This window comes from Neophocaena asiaeorientalis, unplaced genomic scaffold (assembly GCF_003031525.2).
Source record: "Neophocaena asiaeorientalis asiaeorientalis breed wild unplaced genomic scaffold, Neophocaena_asiaeorientalis_V1.1 scaffold258, whole genome shotgun sequence".
NCBI lineage: Eukaryota > Metazoa > Chordata > Mammalia > Artiodactyla > Phocoenidae > Neophocaena > Neophocaena asiaeorientalis.
Window position 1 is genome coordinate 1,030,474 of NW_020172591.1, and position 18,911 is coordinate 1,049,384.

At 40.7% G+C, this 18,911-nt stretch overlaps 1 protein-coding gene across 1 annotated transcript in view; it reads left to right on the plus strand.

Annotated features, from left to right (window-relative positions):
• Positions 1–9,187: 9,187 nt before the first annotated feature.
• Positions 9,188–18,911, plus strand: part of CD28 (CD28 molecule) — a 32,831-nt gene continuing 23,107 nt past the window's right edge. The window contains exon 1 of the mRNA XM_024738386.1: positions 9,188–9,391. Within this exon, the coding sequence (XP_024594154.1) occupies positions 9,202–9,391 (190 nt within the window). The 5' untranslated portion in view covers positions 9,188–9,201. The remainder of the gene's footprint in view (positions 9,392–18,911) is intronic.

The window sequence follows — 18,911 nt, forward strand, 5'->3', positions numbered from 1 at the left end:
TGCACACTTAGCCACATCCTCCAGTGGTACTTTATCAGTGATATATGCATCTCTACCACTGTGACTCCTTTGTCTTCCCTAGCCCCTCTTATTTGATTTAGAACTGAATTAGCTGGGTCATTTGTAGAGACGTGGATGAATCTAGAGACTGTCATACAGAGTGAAGTAAGTCAGAAAGAGAAAAATATCATATATTAACGCATATATGTGGAATCTAGAAAAATGGTACAGATGAACCGGTTTGCAGGGCAGAAATAAGAGACACACATATAGAGAACAAACGTATGGACACCAAAGGGGGAAACTGGCGGGGCGGGGCAGGGCATGGTGGTGGTGGGATGAATTGGGAGATTGGGATTGACATATATACACTAATATGTATAAAATAGATAGCTAATAAGAACCTGCTGTATAAAAAAATAAAATTCAAAAAAAGAAAAGGAACTGAATTAGCAAGTAGAAGGACATAATTTATTAGCCACCTCAAACCCTCAAAATGGAAAAATGTCAAGATTTAGGCAACAGGTGGGGAAGAGCAGCCTGCAATCTGGTCTGCGGTCATAGCTTTATTATAATTCTGGTCAGGGAGTCAGAGAGCCTTTTCTATCCTCCCTCATGTCCTTCCCATGCTCCCATCAATCTGGTATGAGGTCTCAGAAATCCCATTCAGCTGTGATTCAGGCAGTTGAGAACGATCAGTTGGAGTTAATGTAAGAGATTAAACCTATTTGAGAGCCTGGATCCAATATTCTGATGCCTCCTAACCTGGTAACAGCATCCCTGACCTGCACACTGACCCATATTGTGATGTCTCCTCATTGTACTCAGTACAAAGAGCAAACTTCTCACCATGGCCTGACCAGCCCCGACTGCCTGTCACCTCCCTTGCCCTTCCTCAGTGTTCTTCTTGCTGTGGCCACACTGAGCTCCTTGGTTCCCCCAGCAAGCCATGCACCATAGGCTTTTGCAAATAGTGTATACTTTGCCTGGAAGGGAAGTCCCATTCTTCCCCTTCGCTGCTCTGTCCAATTTTGCTTATCCTCCATGTCATAGCATCTCTTCCCTGAAAGCCTCTCCTGGTAAGTTAGGGGCTTCTTCCTCAGTATTTTTCCAGACTTGAGTTCCCTGGGAACATGGGTACCACTTTCATCTCCCCTGGCTCCCCAGGGTGTAGAACAAAGCCTTCCCTATTGTTGGCCCTGAATCCAAGTTTCTTGGAAGAATGAGTACATTTTCAAGGTCATTCTAGATTTTCCTACTCTTGTTTGTTCTGCTTTGAAACTCTCTAAACAATTCCAATTTTTCTAGAAAAGTCCTTTGTAACAATTTGGTATAGCAAAGCTAGGCACATTTCATACAATGAGCAACAGCATGAAAAAGCAGAGTGCGTTAGATTCCTGACATGGATGAGATTTCCCCATGTTTCCAATGTTGATTCTAGCCCCTCAATGAAGAGAATTATGAGGTTTTAGTCACCCCAATTCTAAGCAGCCTATAATACAACAGAAGCTAAATGCTGTGAGAACAAGCTCAGTCTGGAATTTTCCTTAAGATCATGTATAAAAGACATCATATGTACCGTGGTGTTAATGGATGTCTCTGGATGGATTTTTAGACAAATCCTAGATTTGTCCAGAACTTGCCTTGGGCCATAGCCTCTGTATTCTTGCTCCTTACTCTTACTGCTGGGCTTTTGTAACATCCCAGTTACAGCTTTTAAAAAAAAATTTTTATTTTATTTTTGGCTGCTTTGGGGCTTCATTGCTGCGCACGGGCTTTTCTCTAGTTGCAGTGAGCAGGGGCTACTCTTCATTGCGATCTGCGGGCTTCTCATTGTGGTGGCTTCTCTTGTTGAGGAGCACAGGCTCTAGGTGCATGGGCTTCAGTAGTTGTGGCATGCGGGCTCAGTGGTTGTGGCCTGTGGGCTCAGTAGTTGTGCTGTGGGCTTAGTTGCTCCACAGCACGTGGGATCTTCCCGGACCAGGGCTTGAACCCGTGTCCCCTGCATTGGCAGGCGGATATTAACCACTGCACCACCAGGAAAGTCCAAAGGTTTTTTTTTTTTTCTCCTCAACTTCCTTTTTTCCCCTCCAGTATTTCTAGAAGAAAACACAAAATCATCAATCTTATTGCCTGTACACACAGGAGGTTAGCAAAGGTTTTCAGTGTGTGTGTGTGTGTGTGTGTGTGTGTGTGTGTGTGTGTGTGTGTGTGTGTATTAAGATATGGAAGTACAGAAAGAAAGGAAAGTACTGCTTTTTTCCAAAACTTAAAGGAAAAATTAAGGCTTAAAAATTTGGGATGCTTCTAACTTTGTACTGTATCTGGCATATAGCAAATGCTTAAAACATTTTAGGTACAATTCTATTTATAATTATTAATATTACTCTTAGTAGGCATAGGATCCAGTACTTGAAAGCAGGTTGTCTTTATAATAAAGCAAGTGTGGGGAATATACTCTCCTGGCCCTACATTCTCCATAGGAAGTGGAGATGGTATATATTATCTGGAGTTCACCCAAGCTACTTTTGGGACAAACAGGATCATGTGTTCCGAACAGAGGTCAACAGCTGTTACTCCTCTGTGGCATTCCAGAGATGGGGACAGATGTATTCAGATTGACCTTCCTTATTCAATGAGTGTGGGAACAGTTGGAAAGGGTAGGGGGGAGGAAGATACAAGAAGGGGGAGGGTGGGAAGGTTCCCATGGGCGCCCAGTAACACGAGAGACCATTGAAAGCAATGTTGAAGTTAACAGTCCTATTTCCTGTAGGTTCTGTGCTAAAAAACATGTGAGGGGACAAAGCCCCTTACATTTTTTCCAAAAGGAGGAAAGCCAGGCATGATGGTTTTCCCAAGACCTGGACAAGATTGTACTTCCTGAAGAGGTCAGAGGTTGCCTCCTTACCATTCCACCGATTGCAAAGCCGGGTTATAGAGGAGGGTCAAATCGGGTTCAAGACAAGCTGTGGAGTGAAATACATTCCTTACCTTGCCCTCCCAACCTCAGTCATGTTTAATTAACATTCCTCTTTCTAGAAAATATCCAAAATGTCCCAGCGGCTTTAAAAACTCAGCCAACTCAGGGCCCTCGGTACCTTTGTTTAATGCCGACAATAAGGCAGGAGGTGGTTTTCTCTGAGACTGAAGGAACGTGGCTCCATGAGACCATTAGATTTCCAGAATAATAGGACTGGAGAGCAGCACAGTAGACTTCTTTGATGACAACATCTTTGGGTCCTAAGACTGTCCCTTGTCACACTGTCCTAATGGTTTTGCCCAAGTCTGATTGGCAATAGTCTCTCTCAATCTTTAACGACAGTGATCGAGGTTTTCTGTATTTACCACTCCCCTTCTGCTTTTTTTCAGATTGCCAAGTGGATGAACTTGTTGTCATAGAACCGTCCTAAAGCTCAGATCAGCATTGTCCGGGCTCGTGATGTATCCTTGCTGACAGCACACAAATTCCTGGTCTCTTCAGGATTCATTCCTCTAGGATGATGTCAGGAATACACAAAATTTGTTTCTTCCTCTTGACTGGGTCTCCATGAATATAGGGTCAGCAGGGGAGTTTGAGAATCCCATACTCCTGACTGAGGAAGACTTTGCAAGTCCTATGGAATTCTTGCTGAATTTTTATGAAGTTGGTGCTGAATCATAGATGTGTCTATCAAGAGGATACATGCCTCTTTAGAAACAATGCTCCTACCCACTGCACTATCAGTCACAGATTCGAGCTGTTGGTTGATTTGATTGGGATGGTGTCTACTTCTCCCATGACGTTCGACTCTAGTTTAAATCCCTGCTTTGCTACTTACTGTGTGATTGTGGGTAGATTACTCAACCTCTCTAAGCTTCTGTTTCCTTACCTATGAAATGGAGATATTAATAGTAGCAACCTCTTATGGTTGTTGTGGAGATTGAAGGAGATAATGCATGCCTGATGCTTAGCACATACCTGCTAGCTGGCAGCCCCCCAGGAAATGTTAGCAACTGCTTTTACCATATGGAGAGATAGGCCTGCCTCTGTTAGTGGTCAAAAGATTTTTAGGTAATTGTTTTAAGCTACTTTTCACCATATTTTTTCATGTAATCCTTGGTAAAGCCTCCCAGATTGTTCCTGCAAATATATCTTTCTGTAATATTTCTTTACTTGGTGGGATTAGTCAATCAGTACAGCAGTTATTTCTTGTTTTTTTTAGTGGTAGCCTAACTTTTTTCAGGCTTTGGTCCTGCTGGTTTGTGATAATATGCATGACATTTTAGACTTCATTTTTGTCTATTTTTCAAATAAGATTTTCATACAAACACCTGGGGTAGAATCAAAGCTCAAAGGGAGAATCTAAGGCCTCATTATTTTCCCACAATCGCCATGTGAGCATTTGAACCTCTGTGAGACAGAGGTTTGGGAAAACTTAGAAACTAAAATGAAAGGCAAGCTTCTAGCTGGAATTTAGATCAAAGAAGATATTATCCTGGTAGGCTTGCTCTATATGAGTTAGAGATTGCCAAGGCTTTCCCACTGACTAGCTTGGCCACTCTGATTCTTGAAGACTCTTCAGTGATACTTTGTAGCTTATACTGGTTTGTGTAATTATTAAAGGATTGTCCGGCAAGGAGGAATACTGGGCTAATTTCTAAAATAATTCTGATGGCACTCTTGCTATGAAGTAAAATCAATCCACAGAAATAGATGGAACACATATTCAATGGTCTATTTTGGTTGATCCAACAAACATTTATTCAGCCCCTTATAAAAAGAATGACGTGGAGATTCATTAAATCTTATTGGGGAGATTCACACTTTGTGTGACATGTGAACAACTTATTGAGTGAGGCATTTTGACCCCCATTTTACACACGAGGAGTTGATATTATGACTTTCTAAGATTATATGGCTACAAGGTGACCCAACTGGGATTTGACTCCTAAGCCCATGGGACTTCATGTCCTGTGCTTTTAGCCACTGGAATTCCCAAATGTGTGATTTTTCCTCCCACATCAGCTGGCTGTCCTACAATTCAATTCAGTTCTGACACTAGTTACCTGGAGTTAGTGTCAGATCCCACAGGTTAAGGGCTCAGTCCCATAAGACCGGCCCCATTTCAGAAGCCAACTGCACGTCCCAGGTTATCACTTGTATTTCTGACCAACTGGCTACAAGTTGGGTTCCCACAACCCCCTCCTCAGGTTCAATAATTTGCTAGAGTGGCTCACAGAATTCAGGAAAACACTTAGACTTACCAGTTTATTATGCAATAAAGGAAATGATAAATGAACAGCCAGATGAAGAGGTAGGTAGGGTGAGTTCTAGATTCCAAGTGCAGTAGCTTCTGTCCCTGTGAAATTGGGGTGCACTACCCTCCCAGCTTGTGATGTGTTCACCAACCCAGAAACTCCCTAAAGCCTGTAGTTCAGGGATTTTTATGAAATTTTCGTCACTTAGGCATGATTAATTTTTAACTCAATCTCCCTCCCTTCTCTCCTCCCCAGAGAATAGGGGGTGAAGCTAAAAGTTCCAAGCTTCTAATCATGGCTTGATCTTTTTGTGGCCAGCTCCCATCCTAAAGCTGTCCAGGAGCCCACCAAGAGTCCCTTCGTTAGGACAAAAAAAAAAATGTTCCTGTCACACAGGAAATTCCGAGGGATTTAGGAGCTCTGTGTCAGGAACTGGGGTCAAAACCCAACTATTAAAACAAAAGATACTCCTAGCATCTTTATTGATTAGGGAATTTCACAGGTTTTAGGAGCTTTTGCTAGGAGCCAAGGATGAAGACCAAAATACATATTTCTTAATATATCACAAAAAAGAGTCTTTTTCTTTTTCTTTCTCTTTTTTAAGGCTCTTACCCCTAGGCTTAATTCCTATTATGTTTCAAACAGCCTATAGAATTTGGTCATGTGTATTACATTTTTCTTTGACGAGCCATGTATTATAGGTGGGACTTCAGTATACATGTTGATTTATTAAGGTCATTTGTTTCATCACAGAGCATCTGTCCTTGAATTTCAAGAGCACGTGTGAATTTAAGGAATCTGGAATTTCTCCAGAAAAATACAGGTGGGTTTTTATGAAACACAGTTTGATTAAGTCTGCCCAGTGCCCTCTTGGGCCACTACCCTGTTTCCTCTCCACCCCCTGGTCACTCAGGCTCTAATAAGACATAGTGTTAAATGACTTGTACCAGAAAGGTAATGTACATTCCCTATTCTTTTGTCCTGAAGGAATTTACAATCCTGGAGAGGGTTGACAGTAGGGAGGCAGTCAAGTGCTGTGATTATGGCTTGGTAGTTCAAGTTAGAAAGGTGTACATTCTAATCCTGGCTCCATTGCTTCCTGAGACTTCTTAACCTTCTCTCGGGATCAGTCTTCTTATCTGTAAAATGGGGATAATAATAGCATGTTTCTCACAGGTTGTGTGAGTATTCAATGAGATCAGGCATGTAAAGTGTTTTGTTCATAACTGTTATTATTATGGGAAATGTAGGAGGGTCTCAGTACTCCATGCATTGATGGATTTAAGGTCCCTTATTTCATCTCTATCATTTCTACTTCTTAGTATAAGTGAATGCCATTGAATTTCAAGAGCAAATGTGAAAGGACTCTAATGAAGTGATTTGTTTCTTTAGTGTGTTAAAAAAAGGAAGGCGGGCTTCCCTGGTGGCGCAGTGGTTGAGAGTCTGCCTGCCAATGCAGGGGACACGGGTTTGTGCCCCGGTTCAGGAAGATCCCACATGCCGCGGATCGGCTAGGTCCATGAGCCATGGCCGCTGAACCTGCACGTCCGGAGCCTGTGCTCCGCAACGGGAGAGGCCACAACAGTGAGAGGCCCGCGTACCGCAAAAAAAAAAAAAAAAGGAAGGCAAATGCCAAAGTTTGTGTTTCTTTTAATTCTAAGGAGTGAAAACCAAATACGGTTAGTCAATTAATAAAATCAAGTATACTTAATTATTGTTTGTGGGTTTGTGTAAATCAACTAACCTCTCTAGTCTTCAGCATCCTTCTTTGCAAAATAAAGGAGCTGGACCAGATAATTGCACTCCTTCTTTCCAGCTAATGTTGATTCAATTAAGCATTACCATATACATATTATTAACTACATGCTACATGCTTGAAGCATATTTCTTTTACATGCTTCACAGCAGCTATTAATTTGCTCCTTAACCTTTTGTTATCAATCAGAGGAAATTTGGGGGAGTCTTTGTTTCTACTGTACATATTCTTCATCTCTATGATGAATTTCAGAGCCTCTTGTTCTAGATCTGGGTGGTCTGGGGGCTCCTGAATAAGGGTAACCCTTTAGAGAAGGGCATACTGCTTTCTATAAATTGTCCTTAGAAAGACATCAGGCCCTGGGTAAGATATAACTTCCCCTATATCTTAGAGAGTCAGAGCTAGGAATACTGGGTCAAATTCTAGAAGTGAATCTTCTCTCAGACTGGAGACATAACTTTATCATTTACCTTTAGTTCAGAAGTGTAAGTGAACCATAGCCAAGGACAAATTGCTCCAAAGGGCAGAAAGATATACTGGTATGGGTGGGGGTCACAAAGACTGTGTTTGTGAGAACATTGAAATATGGACAAAGAGGGTCTATTAGGAGGGAAATACTTTTGATCTGTCATTTATCAGACAAAGAGGGAAGGACACGAAGCCTTCTTTCACTTCAGCTAAATCATGAGAGATGTTCAATGTGGCATTTGAAAATAGCAAAAATTTGGTGACAACACCAGGGGATTGTTAGATAACTTATGAGGTGATTATATGATGAAATATTATGCATCAATGTCAAATGATGTTTATAAAGAATACTTACAGGTCATGGAAAAATATTCAAGATAAAACAGATAATAGTATAGATCTGTTGAAAATGATAAGTAAAACCTCATATTAAATACGTAAAAATCTTAATAGGAAAACACATGGAAGGTAAGGTAAGTTTTGTTTTACTGATTATTTTTGACATTTAAAAAAGTAAAATGTATCTTTTTTCTAAATTTTCTATATGTAATATGTCCTACTTTTATAGTCCGAATAAAAATCAATACAAATTGTGTTTTTTTAAAAAAACCACATACACAAACCCCAAACTAGGATAGTCATATAAAGCTTAGGGTTTTCAGGAAAGCAGAAAAATGTTACTGGAAAGTTTTTGAGAAAGCATCGAGTACAGGATCCTGACCCAGGTGCCAGAAGAGGAGAGTGGATCTGGCCACGCCAGGGGGATGACCCTAAATGCAGAAGGCTTGGCCAGAGGGCAAGGGCACCAGCCTTGGGGAGGCTGCTACGGAGCCTCCTTTCATGCCTGTCACTTAGCCTGAATGATTCCTTGAGGGACATGGAGACCATGAGGTACCAATGGGCTTTTGGTTACCTTACTGTCCTCCTAAGGACATGTGATACTTTTTTTTGTTGTTTGTTTTGCTGTATGTGGGGCCTCTCACTGTTGTGGCCTCTCCCGTTGCGGAGCACAGGCTCCAGATGTGCAGGCTCAGCGGCCATGGCTTACGGGCCCAGCCGCTCCGCGGCATGTGGGATCTTCCCGGACCGGGGCACGAACCCGTGTCCCCTGCATCGGCAGGCGGACTCTCAACCACTGCGCCACCAGGGAGGCCCGATACTTTTGACTCTCCCTTTGCTTAGGGGACCTCCTCCAGATAGTCAGTAGGCGGGGTGCTTGCAAATGTGTTTCTCAAAGTTCCTAGAAGTGAGACGGGAAAGGCTTGGCATAAACTAAGCAGTGTGTGTGCTAAATGCTCCATGGGGCCGCTTACATCCAACACAAACGTTCAATTTCTAATATTCATAACTCCTTTCAACACTGATAACAAATATTTCTCAAATCCTCAGTATAATTCTTATTGGTGCCTTTTGGACACAGTCTGTCTCCATCCTATGAAACTCTCTCCCCTTTTAGAACACCTTGTTTTTCTACCCTTACATTCCTGCTGGATTTCAAGCACCCATTTTTCACAGCTCTGACACCCGTCCACAGAGAATGATTTCCATGAGCCCATTATAGAGTGACTGACATTGTCTTTCAGTGACAAGAAAACACTTGCCTTTAAAAGAAGAGGAAAAGTCAAAAGTCATCAAAACAATGTGATATCCTGTGTGAAATGTTGCAGTCACAAAAGTTTGAGGTTTGAGTCCCTTGATCATGTGCCCCGAGGGAAGTAAGTGGTTTGAGTTCCTTAATCATGTGCCCTGAGAGAAGTAAGTCGGTGGTGGTGGCTGCGGATGACGAGTCAGGTTGCTCAGGTGCGTCTCCAGCTCACCTCACACTTGGGCTTCTCAGGGAGGAGGGGCGGAAGCCCTGGCCCACCGTTAGCACGATGATCCTCAGCCTGCTCCTGGCTCTCAACTTCTTCCCCTCAATTCAAGTAGCAGGTAAACAATTTTGATTTCTTTCCTCCCCCAACGTTTTTGTTTGAGGTCTTTGGTTCATTTTCAAATTTCAAAGAACTCATGAAATTTGGGCATTTGAAGTGTAGTTTTTGCTATGAATGGCAACCTGTTATTTAGAAACTCACTGATTCTCAGACTATGGCCAGCAAAATATTTTAATGAACTGCCTTTGGAATTAAATCAGATTTATTTAGCTATCAGTTGATAGTGTCCCAAGAATTGTTAGCTTTTTTCTCTGCATATACATTTTGAAATGTAAGAAAATTGCTGTAAGCAGGTTGGTTCTGAAAGCTCTGGACTTGGACTGCCTGGATTCACAGTACAGATCCATTTCTTGCTAGCTGAGCTTAGGCTAGTATTTAAACTCTCTAAGCCTCAGTTTCCTTGCCTGTAAAATGGGGATGATAATAACCTCATCTCAAGGTCATTGTGAGGATAAAAGGAAACAATCCATGTGAAATGTTTAGCACAGTCAGTGCTTGGCTAGCAAGATAAAGTTTGCTTGTAATTACCATGTCTACCTGAACTGAATGAGTGCCAGAATGAATTCTGGAGTTGTCACAGAAGCTGGTACAATACAGATGCTAATAAATTAGTTTTTGTTTTTTTTTTAACAGTTGGCTGAAATCTGTTTTCTTAGTTGAAATTCTTTTATGTTTCCAGTGGTGATGGGGAGAGACTAAAAAACTTGACACTATCACAGTTAACTGCATTTCAGATGAGGAGATGGGAGTAGGAATGTTAATTTGGCTAAGGATATACATATAGGAGTTATTGGAACCAGGGTCTGAACTACTTTAGTCTGACTCTAGAGCCTGTGCTACTCCACCTAACATGATGTGCTTTATAATTTCTTAGCTCCAGATATGTCCAAGGTTAAATCATCTTTGGAAAATTACAATTCCAAACAGAAAGAGTTTGTTGCTTATGTGGGCTGGAGTCAGATGTTTGTTCAACTCGTTCTCAGAGTTAGAAAAGGGTCCCACTTGGCTCAAAAATTGGACTGATAGGGGTTAATCGGCATATTGAAATAAGGATAGTTATTTTCCCCTTGAAGATACATTGAAAAGCCAGTATCTTCCATTTTCTTTCTCACTTATTTTGGTAATGTGGGGACTGCATGATTTTTTGTTGTCCTTAAATATCATGTACATGACCTCCAAAGAATATAATTACCCAACCTGCACAAGTACGCTAGCTACATATATACCCATCCGTTTTGTTGTCTGAGGTGCCAGTAAGCGCGTTTACAAATTGTGTGTATTTATAAAAGGTGTTGATATAATAATAGACATGAACAGGTGATGAGACAGGTTATGCTCCAGTATCTGGAACCCAGTATTGAGAGTTACCAAGTATATTTTAAAAGAATCTTCAACATCGATTTAAAAAAACTTTGTTTTTAAGGGATCTCTGAAATTTATTTTTAAAGAGTATTTAAAATTTCTTAATTTATTAGGCAGTAAAGAATGGGCAGAAAAGAGAGAGAAGCCTCACTCTGACAGAAAACTTTAAAATTGATAATTGTACACAAAATACTTTTCTCTGTGGAGAGCCATCCATCGTCATTTCATTCACTCTCCTTTGAAGATATTTTTTGTAAGACTCAAAGCTTTATATTCTTCCTTTAGAACATTTATTAAAAGGGGGATAGCTAGAAAAGCAGTGAAGAGATCACACACATGGAAACTGTTTTTGACTTTGAGGTACTTCTACTTTTCAAATGTCAACTCACCCCCATAAAAACTTTTAAGATTTGATGCTGAGTGGCCATCTAATGAAGTAGGAAAGGGGTAGAGAAGGCACTTTCAAAATGTCTCTTCCAGTAAGAAAACTTATGAGAAAAAATAATTACAACATACAAAAATGTCTAATGATCCATTCTAATCAGTGGTGCAAAATCGTCCATGTGCTTTTTGTTTCTGTCTTCACCCTCCACGAAGAAGTTACAGTTAAGGACATTTGCTGGTCACAGTGTACTTGTCCTCCCTAGAATTGTGAGAGACTACTTCTATGTCTGTGTTGAGATATGTGTGTGTATGTGTTTGTGTGTGTGTGTGTATGTGTGTGTGTGTGTGTGTGTGTATGAAGAACAGTTTTTCCCCCGACTAATTTAATAAGTCTAACTCATTGCCTCACAGCATAGCTTAAAATACTTATTCTATGAAGTATTTTAAACCTAACCCGATGCTTCATGATTAATAACACTATAGAAAGATCTTTATGGCTAAATTAAAGAAATATGACTTAGGAAGCATGAGAAAACCTTAACTTACAGTTTCTTTACTAACATGACATGTTTTCTACCAGATAATTGTGCAATTGAGATCCACAATAGAGGATTTTGGAATATGAATCCAGCATAGAACTGCAGCCCTCGAAAGGGAATCAATTCGTGCTTGATGATAGAAGTGTGCCAATAATATATAGCATTGTTCATAGGTTTTTCAGCCAATACTGGTTATTTTTCAGCAAGCTAATCATCCATGATAAAGGCAAAAATCAGGACAACACATTTTTTTTTTCCATGAGAGCATTTCTTTTCATTTCTTCCCAAACCTTAGCAAAGAAACTGTCAAAAACGGCCAATTCGAACACAACTGGTTTCTGCAGTGCTTCTGCATTCCCCCCAGCACTTCTTTTTCTGAGAGGCACAGACGGCAGGAAAATGATTGGTATTTAATAAAAAAACATCAGCAAAGCAAGGTAATTAAAGACCTTATTTTTAGTTCAGCAAATGACCCCTCTGAGGTAGTTGTACACAAAAAGAATCATTTACTTCTCTCAGGAAAGTGTTGCTCCAAGGCGGGGCTTGGGAAGGTAAGGTAAAAAGATGGACATAGAAAATGCAATGTAACCAGCAGCTTGCTGTGTCTACATGACACCCCATACACAGTAGCCAGTTCTTCTGACTGTTAAAAAATTGACTGGGTGTTTTGTCAGTTCCAGTAAATTTGATGGACATTTCAAAAGTGTAGCCATTGCTTAAGAATTGGTTTTACTCTGCTTTCACACCCTAAGATAATTTTTTTTTTTTAAAAAAAGGCAACCATCCAGAAAGAACTTTTACAGCAAGGAATGTAAAATTAATACCAATATATCAGTACCAGGAAATAGAATGAGTCATTTTCACAGATAGATCAGAAAAAGAAATGAATCTGTGATCGTTACTCTGAATCTCTCACATTCAACACTTTACTATGGGGGGTGGGGGAGGATCTCGCTGCCTTTCCTTCAAACATAAACCTTCCTCCTTTTTAATATCCTTACTCTATTTTCATGAGTATCAAAATGCCATGTGACTACCACTCACCTTTTATCATGGGTGGCTATCTTCCTCCAAGTACTGCCTGCATGCAGTGTGTTGACATTTACAAAATGAAAATTATGCCACCAACATGGCAGAAGAAAATTCCGTTTGTGGTTTATCATCTCTAAAACAATAGCTCTTTATTAATGCATATAGGCATTGATAAGGATACACGGTTCATTGCAGACTTTCTTGTCTGAAAGTCAGAGGGCAGGCCCTCCTTCAGAGCACAGTTATTTATCCTTTTTCCTTTTCATCTTGGTTAAAGTTTTGTTTGCCTTTTTCTTCAAGACATTTCTTATTTATAAAACTTCACAGAGGCTGGGACTTTTCTTCCCAGTAGATAGTTTAGCTGAACTTCAGGAAAAAAAAATGATATCTGGGTGGCTTTGTGACAGACTGAAGGGGTCTCTGGTTTTCTAAGACTTGTTGAGGAATCTATGTCTCTTTTATGTTAATTTCTTTGACCCTTTTTGGTCAATGACATGATGTTGTCATCCAAAAATGTACCCAGAACTTTCGGTCTGAGAATGGTTGCATGAGAATTGGTCCCAGAAGCTGGAGGGAATGTAACCCAAGCCCTACGGAAAGTAGGTGTCTAATTTCTTGCTTATTACTCTCATTTTAATGACTCTCAACACTAGAAGAGAGGTGTCCTGGATGGGTTCTAGGGCTACTCAGCCCTTTATTAGAGGATGTGAAAAAGAGAGTTTAGACTTCTTGGGCCTTAGGATTTCAATGCTGATTTCATAGGCATCTTAATTCTGTGTGTGACCATTCAGGTTATGTGAGTTTATATTTTCATTCTTGGAAGATGAATGCATAGTGGTGGTGAATTTCTTACTTAACTCTGAGCTGCAACTTTATCTCTGCATCACCATTACCATCATCTTTTTCATTTGTCATCATCTTTATTATCTTGGGGACTCTGGTTGCCAAGGTAACCAGGTTAATGGTTCCTGATGGTGTCATAAGAGTCACCCACTCACCGTTCACTCTGACCTCTAATCTAATTGTGAGCCTCTTTCTGCAGTATCTGAGTCACCTCTCTGGCTCACAATCCACCACTTAATGTATTCATTATAACAGTAACTCCTAGTCATTACCCACTCTCTCACACACAAGTATCTAAATTAGTGACATGTCTTACATTTTTAACAATGACATGGATTCCCGTGTTAAGGACTTAGGTGGGTGTTTCTTTTTTTTAAACTTGAGAAGATAGAGGGCTGTGCTTTTCATTTCTTAGGGATACTTGACATGTGATAAGATGTCAGAACATCACTGTGGCTGTATTTGCAGCTTCCATGTGACCTGACGACTTGTGTTGAAATTCAGCAGTACTAATAATAAGGGTACACAATTTAAGACCAGCTTCAGCAATGTTGAGTCCAGGAGGGTTCCGTTTCCAATTCACAGACTCTATCCCATAGGAGGTGGATGAGAATGGGCACATAGGAGGAGGAGAATGTTTCCTCCCACCATGAGGCTCCTGTGGGGACTAAAGCAGGGTGTTAGTAAGTTACTGTTCTCTAAAGTTCCTGCTCCTTCTTATGCTTTGGGAAGACAGATCTTCTTTCATGTGCTCATTCCATAGGTATTTATTAACATCCTCTATGTGCTATTTTAGGTTCTGTGACTGGTACAAAAACCCAGTTTGAGCTACAATGAAGTTAAAAATGAGAACTGTGGAACCTTTCCAGACTTTTTTTTCTCTTTCAGTTTAGGACCACTGTGAATGATTTCCTATCCATGCTAATTTATTTCATGGAAAACAATGATAAGCCAAAGCATCCACAGAACTGTTGAATTCAACCACAGACATTTTTTAGAGATGGGAGGGAACTTAGACATCTCTCAATTTATAGAAAAGGAAGTTGTGTTGATGGTTCCTCGAAGATGCTAATAGAAAGATGACATTGCAATGTTTCCTGACATTTTGGGATGCTTTTAGGCTGGACCCATTTTACTTTTCCAATCTATCTCCTTTTATACCCCAATACAAGATCCTTAACCTAAATACTGAGGGTTTCTTCAATGTCTCACACACCTGCACTTTATGACCTTTCTGATACTGTTTCCCTTTTGGAATTCCCTCTCCCTTTCCACACATCCAAATCCTACTTGACTTTCACTTTATGTCTGTAGTGCAAGATCCATCTCCCTGAGGAAGCTTTCCCTGGGTATTCAGCCTTTACTACGGTCTTATAAGAGGAGCCCCAATGGGAGTGTAACACAATCTAACAAATATGTATTAAACCTCTGTTATATTTTAGTCTCTATTGGGATCTGAAGGAATATAAAAAGAGGAAAAGAACTATAAAGACTTCATTAGCACACGAGAACTGCTTGTGTGATTAATCAAGGTCTCTGTGCTTTTACAGACTTCAGATCTAGTTGAGAAGACTATATGTGACAGGATATAACAGCTGGAAACAGATAAATAAAACTTGGCAGTTTCCTACCTCATCATGCTATTCAATGCCTTAATGGCTTTGCATATATTATTCTTGTAATCTGTTATGTCCCCTAGTCCTCTCATCTGAAGAAGTCTTCTCTGAGACCCTACATGGCCAAGTGAGGGACTTCCTTCCTCATCAGGGTTCCTAAAATTATTATTGTGTGTTGATACATCTGTCTTTTCCCCCTAGACTGTGAGCTTCTTGCAGACAGGATCATGTCATATCCATCCTTATAACCTCGGTACTATGTACAGTGCAGGAATCATTGTAGGTGTTGGACAAATATTTTTTGAAGGAAATGAATGAATTAGTACTAAAATGGGGCAGCATAAAATAAATAGTAAGCTTTTATGGAAAGCTGGGAATTAAGCTGGACTTTAAAGCTAGATAGGACGTGAATGCATGATGTTGTCAATAATAATTGTCAGCTGATATTTATTTTGCACTTATAATGTGCCAGACACTGTTCTATGTGGCTTTCCCTGTATTAAATCATTTATTCTTTCCTTAAATCCTTTGAGGTAGCTACTATGATTATCTTGTCTGTAAGATGGGAAAACTGAGGCATGAAACAGATGGAACAACTTGCCTGTGGTCACACAGTAATGGAGCCAATCCATACACACTTGTTCCAGGGTTCATGTTCTTACCAATGCCATGTTGCCACAGGAAGGAGAAGAAATACAAATGAAGAAATTAAACCAGGAATATCATTGCATGTTCTTGGAACAGTTGACCAGTCTGAATGTATAGAGGCTTGGAGAGGCAGGGTAGAGTCAGGTCCAACAAAGGATTGAATACTGATAATAGAAATCCAAACTTCATTTTCAAGATATTGGGAAACAGCCGAAAGTTTGTGGAAGCAGGATGGTCTAGAGTGTATGGAGACTAGTGACCAGGAGATCATGTTAGAACACTCTGTCACTTTGTCAGGAAGGAGTGACTATTCTGAGAGATGTTTTGAAAGTAGAAATTTCAGGACTTAGTGCCTAGTTTGTGAAAGGGAGGGAGGGATAAAGAACGATGCCAAGATTTTTGGCTTAAGAGGAATGGTGGTGTCTCCGCCTGAAATCAAGATGTTGTGTAACTGAGTTCTGGAGGAAATTAGTGTTTGACTTTAGACACACTGGGTCTGAAGTAAGGACTTGAGGTATCAGAAAGATGTCTGGTACAAAGCTGAAGACATGGGAACTGGGTAAGAATAAAATATTTAAGCATCCTCAACTTTGGAATAAAATCGAAGCCATGGAAATGGATAGCTAATAGAAAGGAGAGGGTATAACTGTAGAAAAGCAGAGTGTTGAACGGAGTCTGGAAAATAGGCCTGGTTTGGAGTCAGCTGAAGTGGAGGATGAACTAGTGAAGGAGACAGAGAATGTGTTTGGGGAGGGAAGAGGGGAATGAGGCTCATGGAATGTCACTAGAGCCAAAAGAGGAAAGAGTTTCCAGAGAGACAGTGGTTAATGGCATTGACTGCATAAGGGAAGGAGAAGTGCATAATGACTTGGAAAGGCCATTGGTTTTGGCCAAAAGGAAGCCATTTGGGGCTTCTGAGTTTAGGCAAGTGATGGGGAAGGAAGATAACACTTCGAAGGTTTAAGAAAAGGTGGAGGGGGACAAAATTGAGAGAATGAAAAGGAGAGGAAATTGCCAGATAAAGTGAAGATAGTCAGGAACTTATAACACTTGGTAACGTTTACCACGGTATTTTGTACACAGTAGGTGTGTAATAAATGTTTGCAACTGAGTGACTTAATTATATTCGACAGGTGGAAGGAGCCAAGTGTTGGTTTTGAGTGTGTGTGTGTTGCATGGGTGGAAGAGAGAGAGGGCAACTAGGAAAGGCAAGAGGAAGAGGGAGAGAAAAACGAGAATGGAGGCAGTTTTCTTGAGGAGATGGGGATGGAGATTTGGAGAATGGGAGTATTAGCGAGAGGAGGACAAATGTCTAAGAAGAACGGGAGGAAGGGTAGAGATTTATAGGGGTAGAGATGTGTTAGGATGAAGCCAGGGTAGATGAGTGGTTCCATACTGGCAAATATATATTTATATATGTTTGATTCTCTCAAGACAGGTCATAGTGTTAAACCTGTCTCAACAAGGGCCACTGGGATAGAATATACCTCGACTTTGAAGAGTTAACCTGTTTGTACTGCAAATTTGCTTGAGTCTTCAAAACTACACACTGTGGCTGGGCTTGGCCTCAGCTCACGGCTGTGATAACAGGGTCACAAGGTTCAGACCAAGCCTGCCCAGCATCACAGGCAGGGTTCCAGTTTCCAGTCAGGGATGTTAATCTTAGCAACTCTCTGTGCTTTTCAGAGAAAGGACATGGTGGCTTGCCCTTGACCCTAGGGAGGCCACGTCTATTATTCTTTTTCCAAACTCAAAATCTAAAACCCCTGATTTATCAAGGTAGGGGGATGTAATGAAGAGTTTTAGTCTGTTACACTCTGACAACTTTTCTAGGCCTTCATTTCCTCATCTGGTATATGAGGGGGTTGGACGAGAAGGCATCTCAGGTCTATTTCTGGCTCAAAAATGCTTCTTAAGTGGGATAAAAGCTCTAGCTTTTATCAGCTCTAGCAAGGCAACCCCACCCCTTTGTGGATGCTCTTACGATATGATAGAGAAAATACAAGAACTGCAACCAGCCATCTTGGAAATTGTTTGGAGAGATTGTGAACCAGCATCTTAGACGCTAATGTGCTTAGAAACGACTGCAGAGTTTTGGGGGACAATATTGCCTTTGTTCTCCCCTATCTTCCAACATCATGTTAAAGTTTAACACAGTAATTATTTTCAAACTTCCAGGCCATGACTCTTATGTAGAAGAATCTGAATGTGCTCAGGTGGCCCTAAGCAGACTTTGCAAAGGTATAAGATTTAGGGAGAATGAAACAGACAGGAAAGATGTACTGTCGTCTTCTTTACAGAGTAGTTTTGAATGAGGGTTTAGAATGATGGTGGCTCAGGAGGAAAATATGGTTCCCAAATTTGGTTACCAGATTAAAATATGTATTTAGGATATAATATATTAATACATGAGGTCTCTAGATACCTGTGGGTATCTGTTAACTGGATTACTGTCATAATATTTGTGTAGAAAGCTATAAAGCCCTGATTACCTGCTGTCTGAACTACAGGTAATTTTAAGGTCATAAAATTTGAATTTTGGAATGGTCTGGTGGCTTTTGGTGCAGGTAGCTCTTTCATATAAATTAAGGTGCTCTGTCATGTTGTCCTCTCAGATGGTTCTTCCAGCATTAGGAGCTGAGAGGACAACACAGACCCTTGAATGGTAGGGCCTGGGTCACATCACACCCAAGTTTATGTTGCTTTGTGTTTAGGAAGTTTTGGTCCTAGAGTGCTCAGACCCTGCATTGCTGGGTAGCGTCTCTGAGTGGTAGGGATGGGTTGTAGTACAGGTAGTGGTTTTTTAGCAGGTTTAATAATAACTGTCACCCTAATACAGATGACATCCCAATGTACATGTCTATCTCTGACTTTCTTGAGCTCTGGCCCGACTCATCAAACTCCTGGACCTTTCCTCCAGGATGCCTTACCTACCCCTCAGACCCAACATATCTAAAACCCAACAGCTTTTTTTCCAAACAGATTTCCTCTCTTCACGTAGCTAATTTTGTTAATAGCCCCTTACCCAGTCCATGTACTCCACGTCATTTTGATTCCTGTTCACCATCACCAAGCATAACCCAGCACCAACACC